Source organism: Apaloderma vittatum, unplaced genomic scaffold, assembly GCF_000703405.1.
Source record: "Apaloderma vittatum isolate BGI_N311 unplaced genomic scaffold, ASM70340v1 scaffold20955, whole genome shotgun sequence".
Classification (NCBI taxonomy): domain Eukaryota; kingdom Metazoa; phylum Chordata; class Aves; order Trogoniformes; family Trogonidae; genus Apaloderma; species Apaloderma vittatum.
This window is the reverse complement of record NW_009716747.1, coordinates 1-11,525: the sequence shown is the minus strand read 5'-3', so window position 1 is coordinate 11,525 and position 11,525 is coordinate 1. Positions and strand designations below refer to the sequence as shown.

The 11,525-nt window shown below is 39.5% G+C and overlaps 1 protein-coding gene across 1 annotated transcript; it reads right to left on the bottom strand.

The window, feature by feature from the left end:
* Positions 1–7,647: 7,647 nt before the first annotated feature.
* OSTC (oligosaccharyltransferase complex subunit (non-catalytic)) lies at positions 7,648–11,484 on the bottom strand. The gene is made up of 3 exons (XM_009869660.1): positions 11,371–11,484; positions 9,587–9,784; positions 7,648–8,294 (listed from the first exon to the last, which is right to left on the bottom strand). Exons 1-3 carry the CDS (start codon positions 11,418–11,420, stop codon positions 8,276–8,278), a joined length of 267 nt encoding a protein of 88 aa, XP_009867962.1. The 5' UTR covers positions 11,421–11,484; the 3' UTR covers positions 7,648–8,275.
* Positions 11,485–11,525: the final 41 nt, after the last annotated feature.

Here is an 11,525-nt window from a genome sequence, read left to right as displayed (position 1 = left end):
GATCATAGAACGGTTTGGGCTGGAAGAGACCTTTAAAGGTCATCTAGTCCAAACCCTCCACAGTGAGCAGGGACATCTTTAACTAATCAGGTTGCTCAGAGCGCACTTTTAGTTGTATAAAGTGCTTTGCCATAGAAGTGCAAGTTGTTACCCTGTTGTATGCTTTCAAGCCTTAAAGTTTCAACTGGAAAATTAATTTAAGTGAAAGAAACCTAGAGAAAAGTCTTTCACATACTTATACTTTAGCAACAAAAAAAATGGATCCAAATATACTCACCACTGTAATATTTCATATAGATATTAATGTACAAAACAGCATGAGATTTCAGTATATTACTTTTAAAACCAGATCTGCCTTCCTAGAGTGAATAGCGTTGCAGGGACTGCCATCCAGTGGTGAATAAGGGCTTAACAGACGATTGAAACGAGATTCGCAAAATCAAAAGGTGCGGAGGCTGAAAAGGATGAAAAATAGTGGCTAATAATGATGCTGGAACTACTAATGGTAGAAAGAATTTCTTTAGTCAGTTTCAGATGCTATTTACAATGTTTAAGTAAAAAATATTTATTTTCCAGATGTAGCTCCACAGAGGCAATACTTTGCACTGAACCATCCAAAGTGGGTAAAAAGAAGCTTGTTTAGCGACAGTCTAGTAAACAAGCTGAAGTTAAACACAACTCTTAGACACATCCAAAATATTACAAGCCTGATTTCCCTCTTTGCTTTAGTCTGTCCCCATTGTTTTCAATGAAGAATAGCCTGGATTTGTCCAGGTGTTAGATGACACAAGAAAATACTTAAGGTCACTATGTTTTTCTATTGCCTTTTAAAATATTAGAGGGAAAAAACTTCCTCATACTTCTAAAATTATTCCCGCTTAGGCTATGAAGCCACATGATGTTTCAAATCTAGTTTGTTGATAATTTTGTTAACCAGCAGTGGGTTTAAGCACCGTGTGCCTCGTGTACCTTTAAAAAATGTCTGATGGAATATTCCATTTCCCTGGTTTTATGAGCTTTCATATTTATTGCCTTGTCTACTGTGTATATGAATCTTGGTTATTTGTGACAGATTTTTCTTAGTTCGTTCCATTGTGTACAGACCATATGTTGTCTATACTCATAAAACATGCAGTAATTGTATGTGCAGGGAAAAAAAAAATCCACAACTACTCGCTAAGAAACTCAAGAACTTTCAGGTTATCCCTGCAGAGGTGTTTTTAAATCCAGCCCCAGGAAACAATTGCCTCCTTTTTTTGCAGTTGTGATGAAACTTTGGCAGGACTCTGAGACGTATTTGGCAGTGAACTTCGATTGATTTAAACAAAAATTATGTACCTGAATTCCATTAGCATCTTGGCCTGACTGCTGTTGATGTAGATTTTGGACACAGGAGTGCCTTCACTGGCTCCCTTGTGTAATGCTTGGGGATGCAGTAGGATCTTTATTGTTTTCAGCATGAGTCATGCAGGCAGCAGCACAACAGATGGTGCGGAGTGTAGAACAATAAAGGCGAAGATATGAGACAGCTAAGAGAACCCTGGAACAGTCAAAGGAACAACCAGAGGATGAGAGAGGCTGAGAAACGCCAGGAGGTTGAGCTTCGCCGCAGATAGCAGGAACTAATGAAGTGTGGAGTCAGTGCAGGGCGAAGTAGCTCAGACAGTGGTCAGCAGGGAAAATTAAAGGACCTATAGTCAGAGTAGAAGGAACAGAGGTAGGAAAGCCAAGAGGAGCAAGGCTGATGGATCGCCAAGTGGCTGGATTTTGGTGTGATAAAAGAGAAAGTACCAGAGGAGAAGGAAGAAGGAAGTGGAAGAGCTGAGGACACTGATAAATAATACCCTTTGAAGGCAGAAATACCACAGCAGTTAGGAAGAGCGCAATCAAAACCAGCATTGGTGTCGTGAAACTCAGAAGTCTGGGATGACAGCAAAGAAACAAGGGATGGCAGCTGCTGAAAGCCAACGGTATAAATCCCTCAGTAAGAGCTCAAGTCTGCAGCAGGCCAGCAAAAGGAGATGAAACTCAGTAATATAGAGCTGGTTGAACAACCAACTGAAGCAGAGAGAGGCAGACACGCTTGGGTAAACCACAGAAGGTGAATTCCAAGGGTCAGTGAAGCACAGTTCCTGCAAGGAGGGATCTGGTGAAGTGTGTCACTTCCTTACTGCTGCTTCAGCTCAGAGAAAGCAGAATCAGAAAGTCCCATCAGCAAAATCCTTCCTAGAAATATCACAGGCTCCCTCTACCCACTCATTGTCCAGTTCTAATACAGCATCTCTACTGACAGCCACCTGATTATAACATACTAGGTGAAACACTAACATGGAAATTTAGAAAAGGCCTTCAACATTCATCCATACATCTCTATCTTCCTTACCTCAGCAGCTAATGCATTTTCTGTTCTGGCAGTAGGCAGAACTACTTTCTGCTGTCATGTCCAGGTCATGTAACTACTTGTTTTTTCAGACTGAACCGAAGCCAGCAGGATTCTCTCCTAAAACTGCAACGCAAGGATATTTTTGATTTAGTTATTTACAAAGACCTTTTCTTAACTGTTTTTAAAGACAGAGACTACCAGTGTTTGGATGGTCAAAAGTTTTGTTCTCCACCATGGAATAATAAAGATGAGCAGCTGCCGGAAGACACCTCAAGAAGCCAGTCACTCACCCCAAAACAAGGCCAGATGTATCTCCAGAATTTAAGACATTTGCCTAGCCTGTTCTTAAAGCTGCACATAGCAGAAATTCCATCACCACCATAGACCATCTATTCCAGTAGTCAACTATTTTACCCTCAAAAAATTTTTCTAGCATCCAAATTCTTCCTTGTTGCTATTTAAGCTCTATTACTGACACAAAACGAAAATTACTTGTTTCCTTTTCACACTTACTTCTATGCTTCATATACTTCGTAGTTAAAAGATCTGCAAATATCTCAGTGAGGCTGCATTTCTGCACAAAAGGCAAACACTCTTCTTCACTTTGTGGTGCAGCAGAATCCAAGGACTTACTCTGAGGGATCCTACATTTTATCAGTTATTTTGCTTGAGTAGCATTGTCGTTTTGCACTTGTTCCTGGAAAGAATAAACCAGCCTGTATTTTTAGGGCACTCTTTTCGATTTAAGATGACTAATTCTTCCCTTGCAAGCTCTTAGGATCATCTGCCCTGGTGATCCTAATTCCGCCCTCCCAGCAGTCTCTGAGTTTTATGATTTCTGATAATTTTGTAGGTACTCCCTACCCGATCCAGGTCACTGCCTGTTGAATAAAACTACTGACAGGACAGACTTCAGAAATAAACTTCTTTTCACTTTGGTAAAGAACAGCAAGTAATCAGTAATCACTCTCCGAAAATGGTTTTCAAAGTACTTTGGCATCCAGCTTACAGTTCTTTCAGCTAAGCCAAGTTTCCATAACATACAAGACAGTATCAAAAGCTACAGCCTAAACATCTGCTTTTCTTCTATCCGTGGGGCCCATAACTCTCATGTATGGCTTTTTCTTCATATGATCTTTTAAAAACTCAGTTGGGCTACTCATCTTTTTGCCGTTTGCTTCCAGTTGCTTAAAATGCTTCCCCTGCTCCCCAAAACTTTTTCTTCAGACTGAAGTTAAGTGTATTTTTTTATTTCCCATCCCTCACACTCCCCATCTGCATTTAAAGATAGATGAGGTACTGGAAGGCTGGATATAGTGAACAAATAACCTGTCATCCAGGAACTGTCAGGAATAGTTAAAAGTTCTGAAATTGTTTCAGTCTGTCTACTAACATGGCAAATGTTTAATTTTCATGGTTTACTCTAGAATAACACAACCAGTCTGAGTCCTTTCAAAATTCTTCTTTCCCTGTTTCCAGCTAAGAGCATACAACTACCATCAACAACAAAGGGATACGAGTCCCCATCTCAACATTGATCTTTGTAGTGAAAATTGATACAAAAAAAAAAAAGAAATTACAGATGTCAGTCTTTTGCATGCATAGGGCAGCAGATGATACCATATTGATCTGATTTGCTCACAACTAAATACTATTTCTTGTAGCCCGCAGGTAGAACACTCTTAAGAGCTTTGATATTTATAGAACCCATATGGGATAGTTACGTGATGAAGTGAAACTCCATCTTATACTCAAAGACCACTCGTAACTAAACTGATATCATTAACCAGGAGCTCAGCAAGTTGCCTTATAGATCCAAGGCACTACACGTAAGAATGCAGTGCCTCACATCTGTATCACCAGTTAAAACACAGTGCAAGTCAAACATGCTTGACTCCCATTATAGCGCCACAGCTGTTGCTTGAAAACAAGTTCAGGGTTTCAGTCCAGTTCTTAGCTGACAGGTATCCATGTCAAACAAAAGGGACACCAGCATCATTAATTCTAACCAAAGAAACCAAATCACCTAGAAACTCTCATATTCCTAGTAGCCACTTCCTGTGAAACACCACCCTTCAGGAAGATTTCAATGCATTAGTTGTATTTTTTGCTGCAATGTAAATCCAGATGTCTTCAGATTTCTCCATCTTCAGTATAGCTGAAAGGCCCCAATGCGACTGCAGAGAGTTACAAAATGTTCTTATTCCGAGATTCTTCCAATTTTTCCAGTTCGTTTCTTGTAATGGTTTCAACTCTCTTTAACCATGTTCTGGAAGTAAAATATACTAATGTATCTGCAAAGTTAAGAATCACAAATGAGAAATTCTAAAAATAGGCCAGAGCTACTGCTGCAATCCTTTTTATGCCAAAGGAAAAATACAGTTATCACATTCACAAACATGTAATATCAATTACATTGTCACAGAAGTTGCTATGCTGTAGGAAAACAGTTTCCATTGTAGGCAGCGCTTCCATGTATGTCAGGAAAATAAATAAGAACTCCTGTCATCCTCAAATCCACATTGACTCCCTGTGTTGCAAGCAGCAGAAGATGTTTAAACTGTGTCAGTTTCTAAGACTGTAACTCTTTACGAAGTCTAATATCTAGTGCTTCCTAATTCATATATTGAAAACACATATTTATGCATATAAAATACAGAACTGAAACTAGGTGTATCATAGTAACCATACCAAGAAGCTTTTTATGAACAAATATCCAGCTTCACACGTAGTTAAATGACACACTTTCAGCCTCCTAGGCAAAATTGTCTCTGTACTCAGAAGCAGTGAGGCCTCACCTTGAATGCTGTGTTCAGTTTTGGGCCTCTCATGACAAGACGTTGAGCTGCTGGAGCATGTCAAAAGAAGGGCAACAAAGCTGGTGAAGGCTCCAGTGAACGAGTCTTGTGAGGTGCAGCTGAATGAATTGGGGTTGTTCAGTCTGGAGAAAAGGAGGCCGAGGGGAGACCTTATTGCTCTCTACAACTACCTGAAGGAGGTTATAGGTAAGTGGATGTTGGTCTCTTCTCCCAGGTAGCAAGTGACAGGACAAAAGACAATGGCCTCAAGTTGTGCCAGGGAAGGTTTAGATTGGATATCAGGAAAAATTTCTTCACCAAAAGGGTTATCAAGCGCTGGCATAGGCTGTCCAGGGAAGTGGCTGAGTCACCAACCCTGGAGGTATTTAAAAGATGTGGATGTGGCACTTACGGACATGGCTTAGTGGTGGACTTGTCAGCGTTCGGTTTCTGTTTGGACTCCATGATCTTAAAGGTCTTTTCCAACCAAAGTGATTCTATGTTACTGTTACACAATTTGCAGAGGTCTGGAAGAAGTATTAGGCCAAAAAAAAAGAAACCAGGAAGTCTGGTCTTTTTTATCTAGAGGTATTTTTCAGCTTAACTCAATTAAGTATAAGATCACTTGGATTGTTAAGGGTTCATATATATATATACACACACACAGAGTAACTTTCAAAAATTCCGCAGGTTATATATCTGTTCCTGATTATATTGACTAGCCATCATCACTCAGAGATTAAACTGAAGCCTACAGAAGAGCCATGGATTCAGCATTTTCTCCAGCAAGACAGCCAGAAAATCAAGACCCCTACACTTCAGCCTGACTCTTTCTGTTGCATTTGGAAGTAGGCCAAGCTTCTGCTTTTAATCATGGAAATATGTTCCTATAAGCTCTGTCTTACCTTTACCACAGTGTTTCAATTTTGTTTGTAATTTCCCACGACACAATCTAGTTCAGTTCACCCTGGAAGATATGAGCACCAAACACAGACAGATATTGTCAATAGTTACAGGAAGTTTTCTTTCATTAATGAAATATTCCTATTACTACCCTAAACTACTACAGTGGAGGCCACCTACTGTTACCTATAAAGAACAGCAGACATTTACAAAAAATATCAGCCTTTAACTGAAAATGAGATTCCTATAATCCATAGCAATACCTTTTCTTTGCAGTTTATTTGGCGCTGCTCAATAGAAATTTCTCCTTGGGTGACCAAGACATCTTTAACCCGCATCTAAAATGAACCAAATCAATTCCGACATCTTCCTAACTAGCACACTCCTAATTTCTGGGTGGTCTGTCTTCTGCTCTGCGTTTGTTTTCCTGGTTCTCCCTGTGCCTTATGCTTTGGCAGAAGATCACTCCACATGTAGTTTGGAGCCTGTGACCAAAGAAACAAGAGATAACTCACTCGATTATTGCAGACAGAGACAACGCACACAACCTTATTTTTACTCTCCAAAAGCCATCTTCTACCTTGCAATTATAAATCTGTGTTATTTGTTCCAAGTTATGTCATCAAACATGTAATTATAATCAAACGTATTTCATAGACCACAGAGATTCAACTCTATCTTCAGATACGTTCTTAAAGCACCGTTTAGGAGTTTACCCATTTAGACTCAGCTGCAAACCTGGAGGTTGAAACTGAACTGCAGTGAGACAAGTACTCAGTGAAGTGACTTTTTGGTTTAACTTCTCCCTCATATATTAAAAAGTTGACTTATGAATCCAGATATTTACTCACATAATATCAATACTCCTCCTTAAATGTAAGCGTCTCGCCAAAACCAGAGTGACCACTTTGAAGAGCTTTGCAGTTATGAGCCTCATAAAACAGCTTAAGCCACCTTAAATCTCAATGACAAACAGGTAAGAGCAAAGGCAGAATTCATGATGTGTGTAAGAATGAAGGAGTGGAAGTGACATATCCTGAGGAGAGATGATTAACAGCTAGCTCAGAAATCTGATTAAGTATGTGAACAGTAATACTTACTTCACAGCTAAGGGAATAAACAACATTTCTCACTGACAATTATTATACAGATGAAAGTAGTGCTTCAAACACATGGCTTGCAAAAAAGACATTTATAGAGATTTAATGATCTTTCCCCCAGAACGTAATACAATACTTCTATGAAAGATGATAGCAATATTCAACCTTTTGAAATGAAGACAGAATAAGTTGGAGCCTCGCCTATCACACAAAGAAAGCAGCAGCTTCAGAAGTAAGTTCTCTTGGCTACTGATAACAGTATGCCATTTGGATACAGTACAAGTTCATGGAAAAGATGAGGTTTCTTGTCCCTGATATCTAAAAAAAAAAATATTAAAATATCATTATCCAACAGTGAAAAATTAAAGCTAGATGGTATGGTACAGCATCTCAGGTCTGGATGTAGAACAGGCCATGCACACAAGAAAAAGCTTCAGAAACTGCACAGAATTCAAAAAATCTGTAGAAAATAAGTTTTATTTGGCTCCTTTAGTACACGTTCTCAAAAAGAAATGCACATTCATACAGTTTGCTTTTCCCAGTGCATGTCTGGATTTGCTCACATAGAGCCATTAATATAAAGGCAAAAGGTGCCTTTGAAACCATTTCAGACACATTGTATTTCAACTGTAAAGCATCCCAAGTTACGAATTTTCTAATTATAACTTGGAAAGAAACATTTCAGATGTTTCTTCTCCAATTCACACATATAATCATCCAAAACAGGGAAGAGGAGACAGACCTACAACAAAGAACTGTGAAGCCAATGGCTAATACTCATTTCAGGTAGAGCTAAAGGTAAGTTCTCTATTTCACACTGAGTAGGGATATGAAAGAAAAACCCAGCTAGGTACCTCATTCTTTTTAAAATCTCTAAAACAGAAATGATAAAACATTGCTTCACAACTACAAATCAGCCACTGGTAGTGACAGTTTGTTTGCAGAGAAAGCATGCTTTCTCTAGTTGTGTCTCATGGCCATGTCTCTTTCCCCTTTGTGGTGACTATGGAATTTGTTTCTTGCTGCTTCTTCTTAAACACTTCATGATGAGGAGTAAATTCAGCTCAGGCTGTCACAGATCACAAGAGGCACTAACCCATCAAGTAGCCCCTACAGGAAAAATGTAAGAAAAAAAAGTTAGCAAACACAGGCAGCACTCCTCAAAAATCAAGAGACATGTAGTCTTAAAACAAAACTTCAGACTGCCAAAAACTCTACTGATAAGGGCTAATTAAAGCAATGAATCCTGTCCAAGGTACAAACTAGCCAGCTTAACAACATGCTCCTTTCTCAGTTGATCCTTCTCAACAAACACTGAAAATGGATTAGCCTGTCATTGTTTGGAATTTTTTAAGCCCAGGATGCACCTTATGAAAGATTATTTGTACCCTTTACACAAACTACCAGTATTAAGATATTCAGTATAACCTGACACTTTCCAGCATTCAACATAATTCTGGTCTCTTTTGCTCGCCCGTGTCTCTGAAGTCCTGTTTCTTTAATGAATTTAAGAAAAACAACTGTTAAGACACACATGTACTCAATGAAGCAAGAAAATAGAGAGCAAGCCTCTATCTGGCTACCTGTTACCAGGAAACACATGACTTCTGTGCTATGAAACAAATTCTCTAAGGGCAGAGGTTGAAAAAAAGTATTTGGGCAAGGAGGAATGACTGTCATTGTTAAGTCAACACTTCATAGAGCTACTCCAAAAATTAACTACCAGTATGTCAAAACATCAGGTTTCAGCTCTTCTGAACAAAATAGAGGGACTGAGCAACACAGAGGGGGAAAAAACTGAAAATGCTGCATTTGGGTTTTGCAGAGCCTGCAAGCTCCAGATCTTTCTCCTACTTTTTGATCTGTGAATATAGATGTATTAAAACGTCACATATATTGTAGGCTTTAATGCTACATTCAGTTTTCCAGGAGGAAAAAAAAAAAAAGACGACCTCTTTAATTGAGGACTGCTTTGGATGTTTCTCAACACTCGTTATTGCTGCCATCAGTTCTTCTAGTTATGATCTCTTATGCACACTGTCACTATAAAGAACTCGCTTTCCCTTCTTCCAGTCCTTTGACACTTGCCTTTTCATCAACGTCCTACCTCGTAATTGCTTTTACCTGACCAGTACGTACTCAGCCTACCTTAAAATTCATTGTCAGACTCACTAACCATATCTTCTGACATACCAGAAACTGTCACCTTTTTCAACCACAGCACAGACTTACAGTAAGTGGCCCCAAAAGCATTCCTCCTCACTCAAGGTAGATAGTTTGAAAAGAGTGCTTTAAAAAAGCAACTTTAGCATACCTTGTAATCTCTGTTACTCTTAAACTTAACACATGAACCCATGAGCCACAAAAGAGAAGAAAAGCTGAAAAAATATCAAATCACTTACGGTAATTTCATCCTCATGAAAACTCTGGCCATGAAGAAGCTCAAAAGCACGCTGACAAATCCAATAAAGAGCAAAAGAAACCTATTGAGCTTGGGGATATTTGGTGCATTGGATCGATCCAGAATTATGAATCCTAGGCCGCCCATTGTGAAGAGGAAGCTGGATGCGAGCCCTTCCATAATATATTGTCCATTTACTCTAAAGAAAAAAATAAAGAGCGAGGAGGAAAGAAGAGTCAGAAAAAGATTACTTTTAAAGAAACTATTTAAATTTCAAACATCATCTACTCAACCTGCTTTAGCTGCACAAATACATAGGATGATTAAAATTTGGTTGCAAACTTTCTGACAAAAAGTAGCTATGAAAACTGACATTATGCAATTACATCAAGCCTTTAATAATTTGCAAGGTGACCAGCCAAGAATACTAGTGGATTTATACATAATAGTATATACTAATGGCTACCACACAGAAATATCTAGTCCAAAGTAGCACCTGGTTTCACAGATGACTCAACGCACGCAACCACAACCCGTGGGCCACCGAGCTTCCCAAGTCTTACATCCATCCTGATATTGAGTCAGTAGTGCCTGAATCCTCATCTCAGTACAAAATCCCTTCAAAGCGCTATGGCAGCGCATGAAGCACATCTAGTGGTTCAAGCACACAGCAAAAGCAGTTCTTGCCTGCAGCATGCTTTGCTACCGGCTCGCTGAGCCAGCGCATATGGATGGTGGGGACCCAGCTTGAAAATGCCTCTGGCTCTGCCAATCCGCTCTGCCAGACCTCCTCCTTCCAAAGCTCAGATGGGGAGAGATGTCAAGATGCAGGAAGAATGTTGCACATGGATCACAAGTCTCCTGCTTACCACACTCGCTGAACCTCTTTCCTATTCTTGTAATTAGCAATACTAGCAATCTCATAAAATTAGCATGAATGAAACTACTCTGGATGCTAATACAGAAATTAAGATTATTATTATTATTGTCTCATACTCTGAAAACAAATAGTTTTGTCTTCTTTGATGGTGTACTAACTGACTTACACTAAATTGCTGACAACTCCCTGCAGTAGCCCAATTCATCTACACTGCAACAATCTGTGCCAGTCTGAGACATATACTACACCTCGTCAAAGTCAAAACCTGTACAGGAAGTAAATCACAGACCTCACAGATTCAAAGAACTTTTTTTGTATTTACCAAAAAAACATTATTTGTTTCCACACAGATTAAAAAACAGTTACAAATGTAGATTTAACCCTCTTCAGACTCACTTATTACTAAGCAGTCTCTAGCTTATTTTTAGTAACAGAAGCAAAAGGCTCAACGACGCTGCTGTTACACATCTGAAACTATGTTCCAGTTATGCTACAGCTTAAATGGACAGAACCAAGTGTTTCACAAACATTATGTATGCTGCTATGAAATATGATCAAATGCGTCTCCATACGCCATAAAACTCAACTTTAATAGCAAGGATTTCAAAGAAAGAGAAGTATCACCAGCTCAAAACTTTTTTCTTACCAGACTTTTCATATTTCAAAGTTTTTGGAGGGCTGTGGGTTTTTATGTCCATTAATTTCAATGCTGCTTTTGTTTCTTTGTTGGTTGTTTTTTGTTAAATACTGGAAAACCAAGGACTGATATAGAACAGACTGTGCCTTGCACAAAGAGCTTGGAAAAAAGCAGATGCACAGCCCTGTAAGACAGTTTCATTCACCTGTGCTTAGGCTTTCGCAGCACCCTGCTCGCAGGAGGCAGAGCGCCGCTCCTGCTCTCCTACCTGTATGCCAAGAAGGCCACCGGCCTCTGATGCCCGTGTTCATCTGTCATCGACCCCACGCTGGGAGGCTCCACAATCACATCATAGATAATGCCTGCGGGGAGAAGAGCAAGAGCCACCTTGGAGCGACAGCAGCAAACAGCGAGAGGCGCCCC

Bases quoted from the DNA above. Each gene is read 5' to 3' on its own strand.
- OSTC (XM_009869660.1), bottom strand. From the start codon at position 11,420: ATGACAGATGAACACGGGCATCAGAGGCCGGTGGCCTTCTTGGCATAC. The intron at 9,785-11,370 runs GTAGGAGAGCAG...TTTTTTCTTTAG, and splicing joins GTGGCCTTCTTGGCATACAG to AGTAAATGGACAATATATTA.